This window comes from Podarcis gaigeae (assembly GCF_964106915.1).
Source record: "Podarcis gaigeae genome assembly, chromosome: 11".
Classification (NCBI taxonomy): Eukaryota; Metazoa; Chordata; class Lepidosauria; order Squamata; family Lacertidae; genus Podarcis; species Podarcis gaigeae.
In genome coordinates, this window is record NC_139687.1 from 64,235,918 (window position 1) to 64,261,338 (window position 25,421).

Consider the following 25,421-nt stretch of genomic DNA (forward strand, 5'->3'; position numbering starts at 1 on the left):
CAGTTCCGTTGTTCTGTTGTATATCGAGCTTATTTCTCAGAAGATAGCATTCCAGAAGGCTTTGACAATGGCACTCCACCACCACATATGGAAATATATACCTTTGACTGCGTCTCCCCTCCGACAATTGGAATTGACTTCCTTACATGTTTGGGACAGCCTCACCTGTGAATAATGCAGAAGTTTTAATGAGGCTTCCTTTGTTTTTGCAGAAACCACAAAGCCACCCATTTTTTCTTTGGTCGTATTCTACTGTTATTAGAGCTTTATAACTTGGGTCAGCTGGAGGTTTGGGGTCTGGGGGGCTTGTGGGCTCTGCTGTGGGATCAGACCCTCCCTTCAGGACCTGTTCAGTTAGGAGGGACCAGTAGCCTCTTCTTGCCTCAGACTCGCCTCATGCTGTTGTCTTGAGTTTCTCTCTTCATGTTAGTTTGTGACTGTTTTTTATTCTTAAAGCTTACCGTATTTTTTGCTCTATAAGACTCACTTTTTCCCTCCTAAAAAGTAAGGGGAAATGTGTGTGCGTCTTATGGAGCGAATGCAGGCTGCGCAGCTATCCCAGAAGCCAGAACAGCAAGAGGGTTTGCTGCTTTCGCTGCGCAGGGATCCCTCTTGCTGTTCTGGCTACTGAGATTCAGAATATTGTTTTTCTTGTTTTCCTCCTCCAAAAACTAGGTGCGTCTTGTGGTCTGGTGCGTCGTATAGAGCGAAGAATACGGGAGTTTATGTTTCAGTGAGCCACTTATTTTTCTCAAAGGAGAATGAGCTCTGCTGAGGAAAGGCGTAGAATGTCCTAAACTTGGGGGCATGATGGGATATTCCCCGTTTGCCCTTTGGATTGGTTTTATTAATCATCCCCTGCGTCCACAACCATTTCAGATGCAGCTCTCATCTCAAAGCCAGCCCTGTCTCTGTCCCTCTCCCACCCCAGCCCTTTCCCTATCTACGCCTCTCCCTCAGAACTGGATCCTTTTATTTTCCCTCCCTCTGGGTGGCTCTCTCTGTAGCCAATCCTGAGATTCTTTATCCCCAGACTCACCTTCCTTCCTCCATCCTGCCTCCCTCTGGAGATTTTGGGATTGTTCTTCCCTTGAGGTACCAGAGCACACAGGGCTCAGTGCATCTCCACTGTGGTTTGCATTTGTCCCTTTGGGGGCGAAGTCCAACTGTTGGGAGCTTGCAGCACCTGCTGTGGTTGCAGAGACCACAGCGGGAGAGACATGTTTTGTTGCAGCTGGGGCAGAGGAAGGTGCCTGGTTGTGTTGCTGCAGATGCACCAGGGCGTTTCTTCTCTTTTTGCTCCTCACAGCAGTCATTCCTCCTCTTGTCTCTGCTGTAGACACACAACCTTAGCTGGATAAGAGCCAGGCACCTTGCTTTTCCACATGTATTTTCCATAACAAACATAAGCTTCTCAATGTCAGGGTGGTTGTGTCCAGGGAGAGTGGGCTCCTCTGGTACGGTGCATGTGTCAGTTCAGCTTCTGCCGGCGTTCAGCTCCAGGTGCCAACACTTTACAGTTTTCTGTAGTCAAACATAATAAGAAGAGATGCGGAGGCAACTCTTCCCTGAAATCACCCTGCAGAGCCCCTGCCAGGCAGTGCAGGCCGCAAAGGCAGGAGGAGTGAGATGGGCGGACCAGGGGTCTCCCTCAGTGCAAGCAGCATTCAAAACTCCCATTGTTCTAGGCGCATTTTGCGACGGGGAATTTCTTTAGCATGAGCAGTTCCTGAGCTCTGGGTGCAGTCCTGTGCCTAAGATTTCAGATTAAAACTGCAGAGTGGAAGGAGAGGGGGACCTTTTTCTGCCTCCCCACTGCCAGCTACTCTTCAAAGACTGGAGAAGAGACCGTCTCAAGAATATTAGGGGGGTGGGCAGGGGAAGGATTAGAGCATGTGGAAAAAGAACATAGTATTTTAGCTGCAGTTCATTCATTTTCTGTTTGTATTCTTGTTATAAAAAAAGCACGCCAGGACATTCCGTTGTTGCGCCCATAACCTCAGTTTAAGGTGCCCTTTTGCTCCTAGCTTTTCTATCTCAGTTTCTAGCACTGAGTACAAGGCCAGCCCCCTTTGCTCCTATACCTCCCCATCACTTCTTTGGCTGCCTGCTTCTGCAAAATCCAAGCAGCCAAGTTGTCTCTCCCTCACTTCCTCCCCTTATCGCTTCCTATTAAGGTGCTCTCCACTTCCACATTGTTTGCTGGCTGAATGAGCTCACCTGTTTGCTCCTCACCATTAAACTTTGTTCTGTGGCACCTTCATGAAGTTGGCCAAGCTTTTGCTCTGAAGAGGATTCCTCTTGAGAGTTTGATCTGAGAGTTATTTGCAGTAATTTAAAATGAGAGTATCTGATTCAGTATTCAGGAAAATGAATATAATTTTGCGGCACGGCAAGGCCATCCTACGTCAGTGTTCAGCTTTAATTAAAACATTTCTAGTTAATTGAATCCTCCCTCCCCTCCCTCCGTTTCTTCTCATTCTTCTCCTTTGGATTTTTTTTAATGGGGAAAAACATCACTGCAAAAAATGAGGAAGAGGAAACCAATCCTTAAAGTGCACCTCCTCCTGTGGGAATAGAACTGGGGGCAATTAAGAGAGGCTATTGGAAGGACAATTAATCATCTTTTTATCGCTAATCCCCCCAGTTGCGCTCACCAGGAAGCAATAAAATGGACTGAACCCGAAGCAGGAAGTTTTTGCTTAAAGGCAAAGGAGCCCTTGAAAGCCTCTGCAGTGATGTTCCTGTCCCCATTAATACAGCCAGGGCTGCATTTGTACTTTTATTATCAAAGAATCACTACAAATGTCTCAAAAACGGGAGATGTCTGGGGCGCTTCATTGAGCCGAGAGTGAGGTCTGGATGATCTGTTGAAATTGGGTGGGAAAGCGTGGCAATGGGTGGCAATTGCAGAGAGCAGGCGTGGAAGCAGCCCTAGAGCGTGTGGCTGTTGCATACAGGCAGCGCAGGCACCTTGGGGGGCAAATAGCGCCTGTGCCCCCCTCTGCCCCTCTTCTGGAAGAGGAAGGAGCCAAGTGGCCCATGGCCTCCTCTCAGTCCTGCTGAGCAAAAGCCCAAGCTAGTCCTTGCTCTCCTTTTCCAAATTTCTGCTTGCCCCACTTTTATACCTAGAAGAGGCACAGAAAAGGCAGGTGCAAATGTTATTCCTATTCTGTTGGTTATCAGGGTGTCGCTGGCTATGTCTAAATCAAAGGTTAGCTCTTCGTCTGCTGTGGGACTCTAGGATCCCTCCAGCCTGGTGCGTGTTTGTGGTGCATTCTGCAGCGTGTTCCTGACACAATAGTAGTGCACCGGTGATGTTCTGCCACACTTCCTCAGTGCCACCACCCAACTGCTTTCCGAAGGGGCTGCAACACAACAAAAGCAGGAGAATAATAAACCTGAGCATTTGTGGTGTAAAAGTTGAAGTTAGAGGGCACGCACAGATTGGAAGTGAAGCTGTGTGAGGCTGGATAGCTCAGTTGGTAGAGCATGAGACTCTTAATACCAGGGTTGTGAGTTTGAGCCCCACATCGGGCGAAAGAGTCCTGCATTTTGGGGGGTTGGACTAGATGATCCTGGTGGCCCCTTCCAGTGCCATGGTTTTACGACTGCTGCAAAACATTTGCAGGTATGAACAATGTTGAAAGTCCGATCCCATGTGACCACCCTGATAGCATCATGAGCACAAACCATCACGAATGTGCAATGTTTGTTCTCCAACCGGTTGCATAAAGTCAGTGAAGTTTGGCAGAGAAGGCCATACATTTGCAGGACTGTCTTGTCAGGGAATGCTGCTTCTCATGAGCAAATAATTCTACAATACAAAGGGATTTAACTTTAAACCAAATCTAATCAGAAACGTCTCCTTAGGGGAAGTTGCAAATTAAAATAGAATTCAATTTAGAATTTAACGTGCACATGCTTTGATGACAGGGAGGAGGATTGTATGGACTGTGGGGCAGTCATGGTTCTGGGCATGAAATTGACTTCCTAATTGCTTTTTGAAGAAATAACTGTATGTGCTTTTCAAAGCAGAATCTTCTTGGGATATTCCCATTCCTTAAAATGGCCTAAATTACAGTTTAAGTTCCCCTCCCCTCCACTTTTTTTTTGTTTGGGGAAGCAGGTCACCTGAAAGAATGGCCTGTCTCTCTTGCCAGCGTCAGCAGGATTAACATCCCATAATCTCAGTGATTGAATTAGAGATTTCATTCCTGTCCTCAGTGCTCAGTTCAAACCAGCAGCTGGGCAGAAACTCAAGGATGATTCTTGAATGGGGAAACAGCAGGAATCAGCCGAACCCTCAAACCCTGCAGCTCCCGGAAGAAAATTAAGAAAACAAACAAAAAATTCAAAATTGGCTCCAGTCGTGGAAGGGAACATATTGAAGTGTCTAGAGCGTTAGTGACCTCATGAAATTACATGGGGACTTTATTTAGTGATAAGGAAGTGAGCTTTCTATTTGCTGTGTGCATGCCAGTTGTGTATCTTGGCACAAAGGACCAGTTGATGGAAGCGTACTTATTAATTAATTAAATTTATATCCCTCCCTTTCTCCCAAAGGAGTCATGGGGGTGCTTACCCAGGGGGTCCTGCAGTGGTAAGAACCAGTGTGCCAGCAGGCAGCCTTAGTCAAGTTTCCAGTGATGCTCCCAAGGATGCCCAGCTTTTCCCAAATAGCCAACAGTTAATCACAGCTCACCAGTGATGGGCTTCATCCATTCCCTCCCTGCCTCTGATTCTCAGTGCCAGCTCAGATGGACAAAAAGTCGTCCTATGGATGGCAAGGGACGGTTCTGGTCTAGCCGACTCCCGGGCAGTGGACAGAGATGAGGATCGCAGGAAGCTGCCACATAACTTGGTTGTTGTTCCATCTAGCTGTTCCCTTGGACTGGCAGGGCTCTGCCACATCGCAGGCAGAAAGGGCCCCCCCAGCCCTGCTACCTGGATCTTTTAAATAGGAATATTTACATAAATAAGGGAAGCAATCAGGGATTGAACCTGGGATTGTGCATCGACAGTTTGTGCTCTTTCATCGAGCCATGATCCAGGTGTGGTCTGGGCCAGGCAGAGGGGGAAGGTTGAGCAAATTGGCAATGGGGTTGCCATTTTACAATTGACCAACCCCCCCCCCCCCAGAAGGGAGTCTCATAGGGTTAGATGCTGAATCTGCCAGTGCTTGCAAGACCAGGTCCCAGTCGTTGGAAGAGTTGCATGTGGCTTGAAGCAAAGGCCTGATTGCACAGCTGCAGCCTGGAGCTTAGATGTGGAACCAAAGCCACAGCTTCTGCAGTTGGCAGCTACCTGCTCAGGGAAAGTTTGCCGCTGTCAGCTCATTGATGTTCTGAGGACTCTTCAAGCCTTGGTTACCTGCTCTTAGCTTGATTCCATGGCTACAGGAAGGACAGGAACATAGTGTTATAGCAATTCTTAGGTTATATATATATATATATATATATGCAGGTTTTGGTGTCCTCGGGTGTCTTCCCGTGTAAAAGTTGGGGTGTCTAGGCGACGTTTCGACGAGGTCTCACTCGTCATCTTCAGGCTGGTGCTTTCGGCTTCTTGTTACTGGAACAGAGCGGGATCTCAATGTTTGAGTTCCTATAAATACTGTAGAGGGGGTGTGGTGTCTAGCCTCCAATGTTCTGGGCAGAGAGGAAGTTCCCAGGCTAGTGTGCCTTTTCCAGTAACAAGAAGCCGAAAGCACCAGCCTGAAGATGACGAGTGAGACCTCGTCGAAACGTCGCCTAGACACCCCAACTTTTACACGGGAAGACACCCGAGGACACCAAAACCTGCATTCCTGTACCCGTGAAAATCTACGAAAGCATATATATATATATATATATATATATAAAATAAATGTTCATAAATGTACAAGGCAAACACATACATAAGTATACAAACCATGTGTCTGAAATAGTACAGGAGAGCAATCCTGAAGCCATTTTTTTTAAATAATAATATTTATTAAGTTTTTGTTTACACAATAAAAAACACATAAAAAACATACATAATAACATAGTATTTTCCAATATCCACATTTCATTCTCATCTTTGGACTTCCTCACATCTCTTGTTCCTGCATCCTAAACTCATAAATTTTACTAGCAAATTATTAACTTGTTTCAATTCATATAATATATTTTTCCAATATTAAATCTCAGATTTTAGAATTTAAATCACTCTTTTGAAGACTTAGTTATAACAATTTATCCAAAATTTGTCTTTTCTTTCAATTACAATTAGATTTGTATTCCTTGTAGCTAATTTGTTGGAGCCATTCTATTGCTAATCTTATAGTGTTATAGCAATTCTTAGGTCATATAAATGTTCATAAATGTACAAGGCAAACACATACATAAGTACACAAACCACGTGTCTGAAATAGTACAGGAGAGCAATCCTGAAGCCATTTTGACTCTCCCAAATGGACCTCAACTATTTCTCCGTAAGGAGGAAGGAGGAAGGGGGAAAGCTTTCCAAAGGTCTTTGGACTGTAGGGGCTTACAGCTCCCTGTAAATACAGCCTGGCAAGTATCTGTTAAGCGGAGCACACTCTCAATATGCTTAAAAGATTCAGGAACTAAGGATTTACCATCTCCAAGGAATGGCCAGGCTACTCAGAAAAGGCAATCAGATAGGGCAGACAGGAGAGAAGCAACACACTCAAATTTCTGCTGGGGACCAAGTGCATAGCAAGGGGGGGGGGGTGAGCCGCCCCGGGTGCCATCATGGAGGGGGGCGACAAATTATCAAGGAACAATTACTGCCCTACGGCGTTTCCGTGCACGGGTCTGGTTCGCCAGAAGCAGTTTAATCATGCTGGCCACATGACCCGGAAAAACTGCCTACAAACGCTGGCTCCCTCGGCCTATAGAGCGAGATGAGTGCGCAACCCCAGTGTCAACTGGACCAAACGGTCAGGGGTACCTTTACCTTCTTAGGGCAATTCATAAAAAACCTTTTTTAAAAAAATTCCTGCTCCAAAGGTCTTATTTTACTACACTAAGATACACTAAGATATAAACTAAAGATTATATAGCTATATATGAAATTTCATGCATATCAGTTAATATATTGACCCTCCTCCATGAAAATAGCTGTTTACTTGGCCTTTTTCCTGTGTCATGAAGGCTGAGATTTCAATTCAGTGGAGCATTTACTGTTCCCAAACCTAACCCTGCGAAAAGCCATCTAACTAGACTTTAATTTGATGTTGACATTTTTTTAGGAGGTAATTTAATTATTATTTGATTTTATACCAATGTTATGTGTCTGATGTTAGCTGCCCTGAGCCCGAGTCCCGAGTTGATCATTATTATTATTATTCCTTTGTAAGAAAATATGAAATAACGTAAAACCATTTTTGCCAGCAAAAAATAAAAATTAAAAAATCAGTGTGTGGGGGGGGTGACAAGAAAATTTCCGCACTGGGTACCACCCGACCTTCCTACGCCTCTGCTGGGAACCACCCCTTTCTGTGATGTATGTATGATGTTTTGGGGGGTGGTCTTGAGCTTCAGGGTGGGCAATTTCAAAAGTCTATACAAAGGCTTGCACACCAATGTTCTGGGTTCTCTCCTCCCTCCCTTGATGGGGTGAGCAGGAGACCCCGTTGCAAGAGTTGAATAAAGATCAGGCTCACTAGCCGCTTTGCTTCTCAATATTCTCTGCTTGGCCTCTGTTATTTTCTCCTACCGATGGAGAATCTACGTAAGGACTTTATATGGGTTCTTGGATACCCCATAAGGGAAAGGGAGCAGTTTTTTTTCTTACAAGAACAGGAAGTTGCCTTATAGCAAGTCAGACTATTTGCCCCTGTTGTCTTCTCATGCTGGGAGAGGCTTTCAAGAGCCTCAAGCACAGGATTTCCAAATTACTGGTCCTTGAACTGGAGAGGCCGGGGATTGGACCATCTGCTTCCTTTGCCATTGAGCTACCATTCCTCCGGCCACTGCTGCCCAGTCTCTTTCATTCCTGTGGCCAGGATCCTTCCCAAGGTCCTCATTCCCGATCTGGTGCTTCCACCTTGTCCCACTAGACTGAGAGCCACTTGTGGCTGCATTTTCTGCAGCCCTTCCTCTTTCGGAGCCCAGCCTCTGGCACAGAGCTGGAAAAGAGAATGTTTTTAGAGGATTCTGTCATTTGTTTTTGTTTGTGAGGTTGAACCGGAAAAGGTCAGTTGCCCGCAAAAGCCTCTGGCTGCAGCCCTTGATTTCAGGCTCACTGAACTGCTGAGCCTCTCAGCCTTCTGCAAGGATTCATCACAGACATCACACTTTCTTCAGTAACAGCCACATTCTCATTTATGTCATAATATCCGATTTGCCACGCTCGTTCACGGCCAGCTGCCGAAGGCCTCATACATGATGTGAACCAAATCAGTTTCCCATATTAAGGCAAAAACATTTCTGCCGGAGGAAGTACTGAATGAAAAAATCCAGAAATTTGATGAGTGTATTATCTAGAAAGGATATTTTTGGTGCTTGGGCAAAATAAGATACTGGGAAAGTTAGATTCCCTAAAGTTATCTATTTTCTTTTGCACCTGGCTATTTTTAATTTTGAAATGGAAATTAGGGGGAGGAGGAAACAGAGAATTATCAGAGCGTGGTTTGTTCGTACAACATTTTTAGGCCTGGCCAATGCAGCTCAGCACAAGGCGAGAGAGAGGAGGTTCTGCTAGGAGTAGAAGTTAGATCACATCCAGCTAAGTTTCGGTGGCTGGTCTGTAGCTGCCTTTGAGTAGCCGAGGAGCTGAACCCTTTCTAGAATGGCTCTGACTGAGGCCTGGTTTTATTTTAAATATGATTCATTGTTAGATTTATATATCACCATTCATCAAAAGGGCGGTTCACACAATAGAAATACAAGATAAAAACACAAATGAACAGTCAAAAACAGCAAAACAATAACCCCCCGAAACACCATTAAAAGGCTATAGAATATTAACCAGCCAAAAGTGTGGTTGAAGAGGAAAGTTTTCACCTGGCACCTAAAATATATGTAACAACCCCTGCAGAGAGCACCCCACAAATGGACCCACTGCGGAAAAGGCCCTGTCCTCATGCTGCCACCCTACGGACCTCTTGTGGAGGAGGCACACGAAGAAGGGCCTCAGCGGATGATCTCGGGGTCCAGGTTGGTGCATATGGAAAGAGGCGGTCCTTGAACTATTGAGGTCCTGAGCCGTTTAAGGCATTATAGGTCAAAACCAACACTTTGGGCACGGAAACAATGGGCAGCCAGTGCAGTCAGGCCAGGATCAGTATGAGATACTCAAACCATCTTTCCCTGATGAGCAACCTGGCCGCCAAATTCTGCAGCCTCTGAAATTTCCGAACTGTCTTCAGGAGCAGCCTTTTCTGATTAAAAATAAAGGTAAAGGTAAAGGTACCCCTGACCGTTAGGTCCAGTCGTGGACGACTCTGGGGTTGTGGTGCTCATCTCACTTTACTGGCTGAGGGAGCCGGCATTTGTCCACAGACAGTTTTTCCGTGTCATGTGGCCAGCATGACTAAGCCGCTTCTGGCGAACCAGAGCAGCGCACGGAAACGCCGTTTACCAAAGCGGTACCTGTTTCTCTACTTGCAATTTGACGTGCTTTCGAACTGCTAAGGTGGGCATACAAAGTTTCAAATTGTACTGTCCATTATCCCTGACTTTAAATCTAGCAGTGGCTTAATCTGCAAACCCAGAGGGAGATACTGGAATCATTCTAAACTTTCTGAACACTCCCAGGATCTCGCAAATTGCATGTGGCTGGCAAAAGCACCGCAGAAGATGGATTTCTGTTCATGAAACTCAGTTTGCAAATGGGACCCATCAGGTTATATGATTCTTTAAACCAGTTAGCTGTAAGAAAGAAAGAAAACTGCTCTTTCTTGGGTTGCAGCTCCCACTTGAGAAGCAAAGCGTATTTGTCCACTGGGTTCTGTGCAGCCTCCAGGGAATCGGGGATGCTTCTCTGCCTCCTGTGTGTCACATCCTTAGACTGTTCAGCAAAAATTGCCTTGGATGTGAGGTGTGAGGATTGGGGAGCGACAAGGAATCTCATCTCCCAAATGAACCGTGCGGTTTCTTTGTTAAATGAACTTGATTTTAATCTTCTTCTGACACTCTAAATAATCTTTAAATACCCAGAATGCTACTGTTATGAACGGGATCCATTCCGGAGGCCCGTTCGCAACATGAAAAGAGTGCAACCCGCAGCGGCGCATCTGCGCACACGCAGGTTGCGATTTGGCGCTTCTGCGCATGCGTGTGACGTCATTTTGCACTTCTGCGCATGCGCAAGTGGCGAAACCCGGAAGTAACACTTTCCAGTACTTCCTGGTCACCATGGGACGTAACCTGAAAGAACGTAACATGAAGCAAATGTAACATGAGGTATGACTGTATTGGAGAGGTCTCTTTTCAGCTATCATGTAGCAATGTGTTTTGGAAAATGAGTTTGTGGAAAGCTGGGTTCCACAGTAGTTGAGCTGTGATTCATTATGGAAGTGCAGAATGCCGTCCTGAAGATGTATGCTCTAACTGTCATTTTGACACTGTGTCCAAAGGAGAGATAGCTGGTGTTCAGGGATTTGTCACCCCAAGGCAGGATGGCATAAATGGAAGGAGCCACTGTCCTGGCGCAACCCCAGGCTCAGCAGCCTGGCAGGTGGCGCTGGCACGCTCTTCTCCTCTTCCTTGAGGTTCCTTTCTAATGAAAGGAAACTGCCGCTTTTTTTGGAAATAAATCTGTTTCCTCATGTTTCCTGTTCTTCTGGTGCACTTGTGCTTTAAGAAAGTTCATTTGAAACTTCAGCCTGAGTGGATGGCAGGAAAGCAAAATCTCTGCCAACAGAGCAGGAGAACGCAAGGGTTTTTGGATGGATTCTGCGGCACTTCCTTCCTTCCCAGTCAAGGAATTTCACACTGCAGGCTTGAGAAGAGAGCAAGAACGTATAGGAAATGCACAGGAATGCTTTCCGGAATTACCAGGGACAGGACTTCCCTGTGGGCAGGACAGTGGGCCTGCTCAGGACGTGGCTGGAAAAGCGATTCAGATGACGGCTTTTGTGAGAAGAGGGCAGGAGAACAGCTTGTTCAAGCATGGCATGTCGCTGACTTCTCCCTGCTTTAGGTCTTGTTTTCTCTTCTTCAGACACACAGTACTTAAATGCAGCTGAAGTAGAATTCATTTTGCATTATGGTGAATGAATAGCAAATCATGCCCTGGATATATATAATCTTTTTGCCATCTGGCCATTCTTTCTCTCTTGCTACGCTGACTGCTCTATCTCTCTCTCCCCCTCCCCCCCAATATCCAGTTCTAAAGTTGAGCTTTTTGCCCCAATATCTCCAGCTGACTTTGCTTCCTGCTGTTTGGAATCACCCTTGCGCTGAGGGATTGCTTTATTCTGAAGCCTTTGGAGATTAACAAGAATATACAAAAAAGAGGGAGTGGAGCTAATTGTGTCTTCTGAACAGGCCTTTGGGCTTTGTGGCTGATAGATCACAGAGCCAAGTAATCCCTCTGCCACTCCGCCTTATTTATCCAAAGAGCAGGAGCCTGCTGCTTTGGCGTGTCTTTGTGTTTTTAAATTGGTTGTTTCTTGCTTTTTAGAACTTGAGTTTCTCTTTGAAATAGAAAGGTGGGATAGAAATCCTTTATGGCTGAATTAAATCATGGCCAAGTCACTTGCAGTAGCAAGCATCTGTTATCATCTGTAGAAATTACCAACGGTACAAATGTTTGCTACTATACCTGCCTGCACACACAGACAGACAGACTTAATTATATTACCAGTATCTATGTTATTTTACCCAGTCAATTACATTTACAACCCCCCTTTCTTCCAAGGAGCTCAAGGTTCCCCCTCTCCCATTTTGACCTCATAACCCTGTAAGGTCTGGAGTGAGTGGCTCAAGGGGGGATAGACTTGATTTAGAGTTATATTTATTGTTGTCATTGTTATTCATAGTTTATATCCTGCCTTTCTGTAATGCAAGTATATGCAAGGCACAAAAATGCAGATAAAATATAAATAATATGAAATGATAATTGAAAGCTGAATTTGGACCACATTTTTAAAGAGGACTATCTTTAAAAAAGTCCACTGAAACAAAACTGTTTTCAGAGCCTGCGTAAAAGCGAGCAATGAAGGGGCCAGAAGTACCTCTTGGGAAGGTTGCTCCGTATTCTGGGTGCCACAACCCACAAGGCTCTGCTGCCTGCTTATAGTTGGCCTCTGCTACACCTCTTCCACTGGCATGGAGATGGAGAGTCCTTGGGCAGGTGCGTTATGGGAGAAGGCCACCCCCAAAGAGGGTGCATTGGTTGTCTGGTTGGGGTGTTTGCCTTCCCTGCTTTCCTAAAGGCTTCCCCATCTAATCGCCTGAAGGCCTTTTGCTCACCACAGGTGGCCAGGCAGGTGACTCATTGACACTTGTCTGAGGCAAGTGTGCTAACTTCCTGGAAGAGGTCCTGATCCTTTCTCTTTCCTGGTCCTCTTACTCACCTGCCGCTGTCTCTGCTGGGTTCCTGATCCTTTTTCTTCAAGGAGGAAGACGTGTGGGCTGATTTCAGGCATGCACACACACACAGTCTTAATTCAGCATTTGGGATAAATATTTACTTGTTTGAAAACTGAGCCATAGTGTTGGGTCAGGAAAGAGGACGGGCGAGGGAAGGCTATAGCTTAGGGATGCCTCGCAGGACCCTGCGTTGGTCCATGTGGAGAATCTCTTCGGATTTCAACCCAGGCTTGCTTTCGCCATCCTCAGGTGTGCAGTTCCAGACCTTCCTTTCCTGACAGATAAGAGCTACTAAAAAAGTAAAGCAGTTCCTTGCCAATTTGCAAGAGCTATGCTCTTTCTTGTTTCTTTTGCTGCTTCATTCCTATGTCCTCTTCTGGAACTCTGTGTGTGATGCTGCTGCTTCAGATCAGAGCCTATCCAGATGTTCCTCATGGCTCTGCAAAGCTCAGGATGTAGGCCATAGCTTGTGTTCTCGCTTTTCTGCACCGCCCCCCCCCAGCTGACCTGAGCATCCGCAGCAACATGGGAGATTATCATCCCGTGCAGTTCTCTCCTATCAGAGGGCTCTGCTGCTTTCTATGGGCTGCCAGGTTTGTGGACAGCGTGTTCCTCTGTCTGAAACGAGATCAGATGTGGCAGAGCTAATTGCCTCCAGTCTGCTGAGTTTTGAAAGCACAGGAGTTGTGGGGGGACAGCTTTTGTGTGTCAGGCAGGACAGTTAAGGGCGGCTGTTAGTTTCCTCCCCGCCCCCAGGGGTTTGCTCTTAATTGGACAGTATGGTACCTGCTCATAGTTTCGGCAGAGAGAAACCAGAGGCTGGATAGTTGCTGTGTGGATTCAAAGAAAGAGTGTGTTTAATGGAAGAGCTTTAGCGTAAAAGCGTGCTGGAAGTTGCAGTTGGAGCTGTCATGAATCGCACACAAACACACACACACTCGGGTTCTCTTGATGCCTCTATACTGTGAGAGGGGATAGTTCATGCAGCGAGCAAGCTGTCACTTGCTGGTAATTGGGCAACCGGTGGCTTAATTGAAGACAGACAGAGCTCCTTACTCAGGCAGGCGAAAGGGAAAAAGCAAGAAGAGAGGAAAGTGAATTGGGCTTCCAGACTCCTTTCTTCCCTTCAGGGCTCCCTTACCTGCTATGCCAACGCTAAGCACAGCGAGGGTGAGACTGGAGAGATCAGGGCTTTCTGCTCCTTGCTCTGACTGGGCCTTGACTGGAAAGGGCTGGGGTCACCCAGAGTTGGCTCGGTTAGGCAAATGTCAGCTCCCAGATGCCTATGAGGGCTCAAGGGACCAATATTTTCGCTTTGTGCTGGGCTTCCTGGAAGGGCAGGGCCAGAACTGAGCAAGCAAGCCACAGCTCTTCTTGCTGTCTCCTTTAAAGTGGAGGGTGGCAGCCTGAATACACCTGCCCATACAAGTCGTAACCAGGGTGGGATGGGGAATCATAGAATTGGAAGGGTCCCAAAGGGTCATCCACTCCAACCCCCTGCAATGCAGAAATCCCAGCTGAAAGGCCATAGTTCTTTGCTAGAGCCTGGCCTGCAGAAAGGCCCCACATTCAATCCCTAGCACCTCCAGGCAGGGTGGGGAAAATGCCTGTCTGAAAGTGAGGAGAACCTTTGCCAACTTGGGCCCTTCCAGATGTTTAGGACTGTGACTGTCCTCAGCCCCTGCCAGCATATCATCTTGGAGTCCAGAACATCTGGAGGGCATCCTGTTGGGGAAGGCTAGCATAGGGCAACTTCCTGTGTTGCTAGCCAGCCAGGTGGGGCTGCCTATTGGCTGCGTGCTTGTTCCTCTTCCTTGTAAAGGGTGAACTAGGACACACACACACACACACACACACACACACACACACACAGCCCTCCTGGCACTGCTGTTCCAAGTCTGCAGTGGTTGCTGCAGGCCCAGCTGCAGGTGGAACTTGGCCTGTCCAGCCGTGCTCAGTTGTCTTGGACCCGGATAAGTGGTTTCTTGTTCCCTGTGATACCGCAGTCCCAAGCTCCTCATGAGCACAGCCATCATCCAGAACTCCTGGCTCCGGGGGACAAGAGCCAATTTGTGCTGGCCGTGCAATATTCCTTGGACAACAACATGCTTTGTTCTCCATTTCAGCATTTCTTAAATATTCCCCCGTTTTTCTGAAGGAAAGTGGGGCAAAGCATTGGAGAGGCCTCTTACGCAGGTTCCTTTGTTGTGAAAAATGAAAGTAGCTTGAAGGCTTCTTTCTCCCTTATCTGCAGCCGAAATATTTAACAACCTGAGAGTTAAAATGCTTGAGGTTGGAATAATCAACTGACACCCTCTTTTTTCTTTTACAGTAAAGAAAGCGAAGCTCCAGGGGCCACCAGGTGAGCGCAGATTGTCTTCTGCCCAACAAGTCTGCCTGCTGACATCCCTGTTCTTGCAATTGCCTCTTGGCTGGCTCTCTGCTGTGGTGCACGGCAGGAATTTTCTAGCTTCCGAGTGTCTGGCCTGCCTCTTCCCTGTTGCTAGAGAGGGTTGGATTATGCAGTTCCTTCTAAAATCCAAAATGGTTGGACAAAATAACAACAATAAATTTATTAGATTTATATATCACCCTTCATCCAAAGAGCTCAGGGCAGTTCACAAGATAAAATAAAACCATGCCCAGTTATAGATCTGACTTTGGCCACTGAAAAGTCTCAAGAGCTTCTGAAGCAGCTTCAGCAAAGCATCAAGATACAGTGGTACCTCGGTTTCTGAACACCGAAAACTCGGAAGTAAATGCTTCCGTTTTCAAACGCACTTTGGAAGTTGAACGGCTTCTGCTGAGTCCCCCCCCCCCCCAATTTCTCTATTGAATTTGAAGACCACCCTTTGCACATTGGTTTTCAAATGTTTTGGAACTCGAACAGTCTTCTGGAACAGATTACGTTCAAAAACCAACGTACCTCTGTATAAGGAAGTTCCAGGACTGTAAGGCAACCACACCTGGGAGCCTTGGAGTATCAAACTGAAGCAGCTTCACTTTGCTATCAGCAATGAAAGCAACTTGATTTCTTACATTTCAATGGAAACTGAGCTTCATCGTTGTTCCAGGCAATGAGCAGATTCCACCCACCACCCTTGACTCCTCGCAGTTCTTAACTCATAGCTAGTGTTTCTTATTGTGTGAAGCCTTTTCCAGTCATTGGGGCCAGATCACGAAGACCAAGGAGGTAGCAGTGGAAATTTCTCTTCTGCCCCTGCTCTCCTGTCATCTCCTTGCTCTGCTGAAGTGCAGCTGGTGGGAGTTGTTTTCTTTCCACCAAATACCATGTGCTGGCAAGGAGGAGTTTGAGACACTTACCCTCAGGTGAAACAACTCTGCTTTCTCTCTAGATAAATTCAATACGTATGTGACCCTGAAGGTGCAAAATGTGAAGAGCACCACTGTTGCCGTTCGAGGGGACCAGCCATGCTGGGAGCAAGACTTCCTCTTGTAAGTGAATGCTGTGGGTCGAGGTCACACCTGAAATGGGAGTGCCGTGTTGCCAGGTGTTAATTTTGTCCCCCAACTAGCTGAGGGTAGTGAAGTTCCACCAAATGAGTTACGGGAAAGCGAGTATTTACGTCAAATTCCATACAGGGAGGATAAGATGGGAGAAATTGGGAAATTAGGAACTTTAAAGATGTTTTTTATCTTGGGAAAGAGACAAGAGAGGAAACACCATATTGTTAGGTTAAATTGATAATTGATCACTGTATTGGAAAAGTAATGCTGGGGGTGGGGTTCCAAGCAAAAGATTGGATAGGATTGTATTTATGGTATATGGTGTCCCTTGTAAGTATTGTATTTCTTTTGAATGTTAATATTGTTGGTACTCTGAAGACTTTTACTTTCCTTTGAGATTTAAATGCATATTAAATTGTTGATATTAGTAATTTATAATAATAAAAAACAAAAACACTGAAAGCAGAAGCATTTGCCTTTCTCTGCCTGTTTGTTGGGAAGTTGCAAAGGTGTTGCTTGAAAACACATGTTGCTCTTTGTAATACCTTGCCTGGGACTCTCCACATGGACATCACCCCCTTCCCAACAGCACATGCCCTTAGGGAGGTATCCAGTGAAGCAGATCTGCTAGCATAGGGCATTTGGGCTGTGCAACAGAACTGCCCCTCCCTCGCCTCCCCCCTCCCACGCTGTAAATCTATTCTGGAGCAGATGGGTGTGTGGGGGGGTGTAGAGTGATGAGAGGTGGTAGAAGTTGCATTGAACAAGCAGAAATTCTTGCAGCAGCGGATCTGCTTCTTTGGATGCAGTCCTTGGTCTACTTAAAGGGGTGGTGATTCCTTGCAAATGTGAAAGCTTAGGTACAAAATAAGGAGCAGGGATGATCTCAGGGGGAGAAAGGGGTCTGTCAGGACTGTCAACTTGGGTTTTAAAAGAAGTGGAGCAATCTACTGTGGCTCAGGCTACCATGTAGTGGTGTCCTTTGTCAGAGGTAACTTCAAATTGTGCGTTGAGATGTGGCTAGAGGAGCATCTTGCAGTCAAGCCCAGCAGCCTTTGACTTGTGGTCCTGAATAGACCTCTAGTGGCCGAAATGCATCTCTGCAGTTGTCTGTGCTAAGGCTGGCAGCCAGAGAGAGGCTGGTCATCCTCCTCCTGTCTGGGGGATCCCAGGAGATCCTCCTCTTGGTCTGGCTTGACCTGCAGCTGAAAGATGGTTGCGATTCAGATCAAAACAGGGACAAGGCAGTCGGTTGGGAAGCAATCAGAACGGACATTTTAAAAAAGGCGAAGGTGTGGGTCCAGTTTCCCCGCAGCTGCTTATGTGTTGTGTCTCTTTTCCTCCTTTGCAGCGAGATCAGCCGCCTGGACCTGGGCTTGATTGTGGAAGTATGGAACAAAGGGCTGATCTGGGACACAATGGTTGGGACAGTGTGGATCGAGCTGAAGGCCATCCGGCAGTCGGATGAGGTCAGTAGACCTTCAGAGCCGAGAGTAGACCTCTTCAGCCCCCCTGGGACTTTTGGGGTGGCGGTGAAGAAATGGCGAAGAGCTTTCCTTGTGCCGTTTGGTTGCGTCTGCCTAGTATCCAGCATGATGTTGGATCACAGTTGCCATCGTCCCTGAGTGTCTGGGCTGGGCTGATGGGAGTTGGAGTCCGGCAACATGTGGAGTCTTTCTGGCCTCTCTCTCCTTCCTCATCTGTACTGAAGCAAAGGCTAGCATGGACTGCTCATGCGACCCAGCCAGGAGATGGAAATGCTGCATACTTTTCCACCCAGCATTGTTGCCAGACCCAGAAATTATGGAATCCATTTCTAAGGCTCCCCTCACCCCTTGACTTCAGTCACAACTGATCCAGGCACAATGAGCGCTTAAGGCATGCAAGGAAAAGTAATCTTGCGCCACACTCTGAACTGTCTTCTAAGGCTATAAGTAGAAACGCTGCTGTTCGTTTATTTTTTTAAAAAAAGAAAGGCCCGTGAATTAAAGCAGACCTCTTGGTGGTTCTTCTCAGAGCCCATTTAGGCCAAGAGGGTTTCTGTTGACTGCAGAGGATGGTTTGTCTCAAGCTCTGAGTCTGCAGGTGAAAGCCGTTTTGTAATTCTGCCACAGCAAATGAGCAGGATTTTGTTCAGCGGCACACGGCTTGTTCTCTACAGTATACATATTTGTTTTTAATAGATGATTTACTGCTTTGGGGGCGTTTGGACTTCCAAAAAGCAGCAGTAAATAAATTGTAGCAGCAACAGCACTCCGGTGGTCTCTTTGACGTATTCTGTAGATGCTTGAATTCCTCCAAAAGTTCAGACCATTTCCTGATGTGGTTTGGAGTTGCCATATCAATTCCCTCTTGCAGGGGTAGGGGGGACCTAGTCAGACGGTTTTGCAAATTGATTTGATGTATTTTTAAAGTTTTTAATTTTACATTTATTTTTTGTATGTGGCCACAGTTTTTTGTGATGTGTGTTTTATAAATTATCTAAATGCATGTTGTTGTGCCTTTCAGCACTTTGGGGCCTGCTGCATATGGGGCGATAAAATAACAGACGTGAGAAAAGTGGGAAGATGGATGGGGAGATATTTCTGGTGAAGCTGCTGATGCCCTTTCTCTTTCCAGGAGGGCCCTGGGGAGTGGTCTACCCTGGAAGCCGAGGTCTTGATGAAGGGCCATGAGGTCTGTGGCACCAAAAACCCAACACCTCATCAGATTTTGTTGGACACAAGATTTGAGTTGCCTTTCGGTGAGTGCAAATGACTTTCTGCCGTCCTCCATCATCCTCTGTGAAACTCAAAGACTCGTCTTCCTTCTTGCTGCCCTGATGTGGGTCCACCGTGAGGGTTTTTTCTTAGTGGTGGTTTCCTTCCAGGAGTTCGCGCCAATTAAATCAGGCTTACGGTGCTGTATATGGGAGGACAATTTTGGAGCCCTGAGGTTTCCTTGCAACACAGCATTTTCCATAAGTGTGTGTGTGTGGGGGGGAGTGCTTATTTCACATTGCCTAGCAACCAGTAATCTTTATTCAGAGTCACCAGACTGCTGAATGCAACTAATAGAAGGAAACTTGAAGGTCCTTTAGTCCAGCCCCTATTATACAGTTTCTGAATTTCTTCGTAAAGTATTATTGGTAATTCTGAACAGAGAATTTTGCAAATAATGCAAGTAACAGTAGTATCCTTTTTGAGGAGGGCCAGTCCACTCTCTTCCTATTTGGGGGTTTGCCTGTGTCTGTGGTGGCGGTGGGGCCTTTCAGCAAACTTTGAGATGGAGAGAGGGCACAATTTGGCTTGTGTTGCTTCTGGGGAGGAATCCCCTCTGCGGCCGTTGTAATCCCCCCCCCCAAATACCCACTTCAGGGCCCAAACTGCAGGCCAAGAAATGCACCCCCCAAAGCAGCCTCGCTGAGGCTGCCACCTGGGATGCCCGTTTTAATGGACTATTTCTTTGTACAGTGTAACAGCTGTTGCCACACAGGCATAGTTTGGTTCAAAAATGATTCCTTTAGTGGGACATTCCTCGCCTCTTAGCTGTTCAGAACGGTGCACAAGTTGTAAATAGTCTGAATTGTGCGCCTCCCTCTCCAGGAAAGGTTTCTGCTGTTGTAGTGGAGCCATATCTTCCAAGAACGTGCAATGATGCTTTTCAGATACTATTATAATTTCATACTTGAGGAAATAGGAGAAGGCTACTCCTGCTTAAGGAGTTTGAGAACCGGTGAATGCTCTCCGGGACAAAAAGCAGGACCCTTTCCAGCCTCAGCATCCCAGGGCCATGTGCCTTCTGTGGTTCCTGGCAGTGCAGGAATGATGTGCTCTCAGGATAAAGATTGCATCAGTGTCGAAGGAGCTTTAGTGTTGTGGGTCCCACCTCAGTCACTGTCCTTCGTTTTAACTTTGAGTATGAGATCACTTCTCTCTCTACAGCAATATCCCACCATTCCCCCCCCGGGGGGGGGGAAAGATATATTTAGAAATCTTGTGTTTCATTTCCCAGGTGAAAGTGCTCCTCTCCTATGTGATAAAATGGACTTGGAAGAAGCGGTATACCTGTGTGTTTGGTTCGGCATGTTTATATTCATGGAGTGAGCTTTGGGTTCAGATGGCTTAAAAAGCTCTCCCACAAGCCATTTCCAAAGTTGCTCAAGGCTTTCTTTGATGACAGAGAGAATATAATGACCTGGTGTGGAGCTGTTGCATGCTTGCGGTGGTGTTTGCGAAACGAATCGTCTTATCTCGGATAAGATGCCCAGAAGCATGCTATGAGAATGGCTCCCTGAAGCCAGGATGTGACACGTCTGAAGACGAGGTTTCCATCCCTTTTTTGAAGCAGAGTTCTTGACTGTGTCGTTGGGCATGTCAGAAGCTAGCTCTGTTCTGGCTGGGGCTGGTGGGAGTTGTAGTCCAACAGATCTGGAGACCTCCATGTTGGGGACAACTGAGTTAGAGGCGCTTGGGTTAATGGGGACGGGGTGACGTTTTGGAGCTCTGCGCAGTCCCAAACCTCCTTGGGGTACCTGCAGAGTGCAAGAGGTCTCTCCTGGCCCAGCACTCGGCTTCCAACTTAACCTGCCAGAGTTTTCTGGGAGATTTTCCAGGCACGCATGGTTCCATCACCTGCTTTTGAGGCACAGGCATGCTTCCCCTTGTGTTCTTCTCTTTTCATCTCCAGCCTCCCTGCCTTTCCTTTCCCCCCTTAATCAGAGTTCCAAACATTCTGGAATTGGGAAAGCCAGCAAGAGACTTAACTTTTATGTCGCTGGATTTGTGATGTTTTCCGGGGTTTCCAGTCAAGGAGACCTCTGGGCCACAGCTGTTTTTTCTGCCTTGCCTCTGCAGTCGGTTGTGCTTTGCCGCCTCCTGTTTCTCAGTCTGATCTGAAAAGTGGGGAAAGTATGAAACATTAATTGAACCTAATTAGCGCTTGTTGACACCGTGCCTGCTGTTGCTGCCGCCCTCATTGTTCTGACCCTCCTCTGCCTCCACCCTTGGCCAGGAAGTCATGCTCCTCCTTCCCCTTGGCTCTTGGCAGTGTGCACCTGCCTCACCTGCTGACACAGTTCCGTTTCTGTAATCTGACTGTGCAGCTCGCAAGGGTCTGTCCACCATTCCTTCTGTTCTCAACGAGCCCAAGAAAGCCGTGTTGTTTTTACAGCTGTGTGTGTGGTTTTTGTTTCTATTCTGAATTGAACCAGCATCCCTGGTCATGTGCTGTTCTGCGTAAGCATGCTCTGAATTTAAAAGTACATGCCTGGCCCTATGGATGTTCTGGGACTCCCGATTCTGTGGCATTGTTGAGGCTGGGCAGCTGTGGAATTGGGTGGGAAGCTTCTGGGGCCCCCATGTCGGAGCAGAATATGCATATAATAAAATATATTTTGGGGAACGGGGATGGGAGCAGACGCCTGATTATTCTGCTGTCTTGCAGACATCCCGGAAGAGGAAGCTAAATACTGGACTCAGAAGTTAAAGCAGATAAACTCCTTGGAGGAAGATGATGAGGTGGGTACGCTCTGCTCTGCTGTGCTCCATGCACACTCCTGCCTTGGGACCTCTTGCTGGAGTCTGGCCAAATGCCCATAGGGGGTTTCTGGGGACCTGGATAAGGTCAGATGGTATACCCGGCTCTGGATTGCACAATTTGTGATTTCAGCCGGGTTCCCCTATGCTGGAAAGCTGCCCATTGAGCAGACATTCCTACAGGCAGGAGGAAGGCTAGTCTAGGACTGTTCTTCCCCATGCATAGCAGGCCAGGTGCCAGGGAGAATTGGCTGCCCTTTCTGGTGGGGGTGAGAGCATTTGTTCATTTACAGGAGAGGATATCGGACGTGGCAAGTGAGTGGCCTCAGTCCAACATACCTGAAGGAGTGTCTCCACCCCCAGCCTGGACACTGAGGTCCATCTCCCGAGGGCCTTCTGGCGGTTCCCTCCCTGCGAGAAGGAAGGTTGCAGGGAACCAGGCAGAGGGCCCTCTCGGTGGTGGCACCCGCACTGTGGAACACCCTCCCACCCTGCCAGCTGTGCAGGCTGACTTTCCATTGCACCATCGGATAATGCAAGACGAGCCACCACTTTTGAAAGCGACAGGCTAACTGAAGGCATTCTTTGGTTCTGCAGTTATTTATTAGAAATACAGGGGAAGAAGGGGGGGGGGGAGGTAACCAAGACTCCAAGGGAAACTCCCGTTTAGCAACGAAAGAAAAGCCCACTGAATCCGGGGGCTGCATTGGCTAAAAAGAAATCTCAAGGTTGTGCTTCATCTCTGCAGAGTGCATGCATGCAGGTGGGAGAGGTGGGGGCAGGATTTCTGCCTGTTGTACAGCTTTCCAGGCCATTGGTCTTCTATTGGTGGGTTGGGACCCATTGCCAAGAAGTGGCCTGATCTAAGGTGGGGCACAGCAAATGCAGAAGGAAATGGCTCCCCCAATGCACCTGTGGGTTTAAGGTTGGTCCCTGGGTCTGAGAAGGCGGAAGACCACTGTTCTAGCGCTACCCTGCGCCCTCAATACTTCCTTGCATTTTTATTTAATTTAAACCATTTATATTCTGCCTACCCAAAGCGCAGGGCGGTTGACAGCAAAGATTAAAACAGTGTAAAAACTGTACAACAAAGTTTGGCACCACCAGAGTCCCAGTTCCTGCTCATTCATTTCTGTTTCATTTCCAGTCCTGTTCCAAATCTAGGCAGGGCTGCACAGGAGAAATCAAACTCAGATTGCAAACACTTGGGGGGGGGAAGTGTTTGGGGCTTTGTAGCAACCAAGGGGGACTCTGGAGCAGGTGGCGTGAAACAGGGCAAATGTTTCTTTGGGAGAGGGGAGTGTTTGATGTCATGGAAGAGGAGAAAAGTGCCCCTAAATGAGAGAGCCCCTGTCTGCTGAAAATCGTTCTACTGCATTCCTCATCTCTCCTCATTTCCCCCCTTAGCATTCCTTTGCGGAAGAGGTCCAGAAGCAGCCGCTGCCCACTGCTGCCTCCCAGTGTTGTAAGTGAGAAATGTTCAGTCGCTCCGTATTTCCGTCCTTCAGTAGGTTGTCGGGCTTTGCTTTCTTTCTGCAGTAGAACAAAGTGTGTTTGCTGAGCTGTCAGTACTTCAGAACCCTGGCAGTAAGGATCCCTGTGCCAGCCCTGTCTGTCTGGGTCTCTCTTGGTGGTTGCATTCAGACATGGTCTTCGCCTGTCCTTCGTTCTGTGGTTTGGAGAGTGCCATGTCTCAGTGCAAGGGGGCCTGTGGGACAGAGGCAGAAGCCTCCCTTGCCAAGCCCTTTCTTGGCCTTGCAAGTCTGGTCAGGCTTGAAGCCTCTGCTGGCCACTGCAGGCCCCCCCCTGTGTCGCATGGCAATGGGAGCCGAAGTGGACTGCCTGCTAGAACGGCTGCTCTCTTGCTCAAAAAACTGGACCCCTTGGGCCAGGTGTCTTTCAGTGTGTGGACAAGACTGAGTTTTCTGGTGGAAATGGGAGCATAACATCCAAAATAAATAACCACCTTCTGCATGCAAAGCGGGAAGCGTTCTAGGGGCCTTGATTCTGCATCAGCAAAAGTGGCCTGGGTCATGCTTCTCTGTAGCCCAGCATGGAGTAAACGATGGTTTGCCATGACTGAGAACCCATGCTCAGCCCTGCCTGCTTCACTCTGCCCCCAACTGGAGCGCAGAAGCGAGACCCCCTGTCTTACCGTTGATGTGTGAAGCAGCACTTGCGGGATATTTTCCTTCAAATCAGAACTGTAAGCCAAGCTTTGCTCGCTGCTCATTTGAGATAAGCCGCCATTTGTTTCTAATGGTGGGAAGCCACCATTTGTTTCTAATGGTGGGTCACTGTCAGATGCTTCCATTGTCAACGACTGCTCCTTCTGCAGGCCAGGGAGCCCCTATTCCCAGCCCTTCCCCATGCCCTGGGGAGATGTGGGCCTGTGGGGATCTCAGCTGCTGCAGCTCCTGCCAAGTGGTGCTGATATTTGGATGCAGGGCTTGGAAGGGGTGAGGGCAGTTCTGTTGCTTTTGTTAAACGCTAGCAAAGAAAACGGAACAGATCCAGCTTTCCCTTGCTAAGTGGTGTGCCAATCTCCAAGGCTTTGCATATCTGAACTGCTCTCCTCCGTTGAAACCTGGTAAGACTTGGTATTCAGAGTATTACATGTTGCCGGTTGCTTATCCACTAGGCTGATTAGAGGCTCTCTTCAAGAAGGTTAACATTAGGAATTGTTAATTACCCTGTTGCTGGACAAGCAAATTAAATATCTAGTAGCTTAATTACTTTTCTAATATCACTGAGTGGCATTGTATAAACTCATTATTCAAGTATTTATTAATTTTTTATACCACTTAATAGGAATGAAAAATTCTAAGTTGTTTACATAGAAACTTTACAAAAGCAAGTATTTGTGTAGGGAGACCCCCCCCCCTTTTAACTGACTTGGATTGCACAGGATTTGGAGAAGGACATTGACTTAATTGCATATTAAAGCCCATGTGTGACTGAGCAGAAGAGACAAAGGGCTTGCAGTTCACTGCATTAGTGCAACTGAGCTGCACAGCTCTAAGCCCTGCAGGGCTGGAGATCATCCTCACTAGGCCTAAGGATGGCAAGCGGGCACAGGACCAAGCTTCGCAGCTCATGACAAAAGCCCATCCAGTTGTGCGCCGGGCTCTCCGCAGCCGCTGCGAAAGGCCTGCATGATGGAACAGGGAGTCGGGGGAGACGCCTTGCCCTTCAGCTGTGGTTGACTGCAACTCCCATCATTCCTTGGCTGAGACTGATGGAGAAGCCCAGACTAAGAGGGGTGTATGTCTTTTAGTTTCCTTATTTTAAAAGCCATGGTCACAAAATATTCCCTATACAGTCAGACCTCGGGTTGAAGTTGCTTCAGGTTGATCGCTTTCGGGTTGCGCTCAGTGGCGACCCGGAAGTAACGGAATGCGTTACTTCCAGGTTTCGCCGCTTGCGCATGCTCAGATGCTCAAAATGACGTCACGCGCATGCGCGGAAGCGGCGAATTGTGACCCGCGCAGACGCGGGCAGCGTTCACTTCTGGATGCGAATGGGGCTCCGGAACGGATCCCATTTGTATCCAAAGCTACCACTGTATTTTTGAGCATTGAAATGCACCTCCTAATGTCAGTAAATATCCAATTATAGAATTATAGAGATGGAAGGAACCCTGAGGGTCATCTAGTCAAAGCCCCTGCAATGCAGGAATCTCAACTAGATCATACAAGCCCTTCCGTCACTTGGAAGATGGAGTAAGCTTGTTTTCTGCTGCCCTGGAGGGTAGGACTCGAACTCATGGCTTCAGGTTACTCTGACCGTAAGAGCTGCTAGAAGGGAGCCCCTCCAGAGGTGGTGGACTCTTCTTCCTTGGAGGTTTTTAAGCAGAAGTTAGAGGGCCCTCTGTCCTGGATGCTTTAGTTGAGATTCCTGCATTGCA

At 47.4% G+C, this 25,421-nt stretch overlaps 2 protein-coding genes across 17 annotated transcripts in view; one reads left to right on the plus strand and one right to left on the minus strand.

Annotated features, from left to right (window-relative positions):
• PIGO (phosphatidylinositol glycan anchor biosynthesis class O) overlaps positions 1 to 14,928 on the minus strand; it is a 111,223-nt gene extending 96,295 nt beyond the window's left edge. The window contains exon 1 of the mRNA XM_083702646.1: positions 14,920 to 14,928. The gene's annotated coding sequence lies outside the window, so the exon portion shown is untranslated. The remainder of the gene's footprint in view (positions 1 to 14,919) is intronic.
• The window catches only part of UNC13B (unc-13 homolog B), a 156,312-nt gene that overhangs the window by 7,916 nt on the left and 122,975 nt on the right, over positions 1 to 25,421 (plus strand). For all 16 annotated transcript variants that reach the window (XM_083702515.1, XM_083702517.1, XM_083702528.1 and 13 more), the window contains exons 2-7: positions 14,863 to 14,892; positions 15,887 to 15,986; positions 17,350 to 17,467; positions 18,618 to 18,741; positions 21,423 to 21,496; positions 22,922 to 22,979. In XM_083702515.1, coding sequence (XP_083558641.1) covers positions 14,863 to 14,892; positions 15,887 to 15,986; positions 17,350 to 17,467; positions 18,618 to 18,741; positions 21,423 to 21,496; positions 22,922 to 22,979 — 504 coding nt within the window. The remainder of the gene's footprint in view (positions 1 to 14,862; positions 14,893 to 15,886; positions 15,987 to 17,349; positions 17,468 to 18,617; positions 18,742 to 21,422; positions 21,497 to 22,921; positions 22,980 to 25,421) is intronic.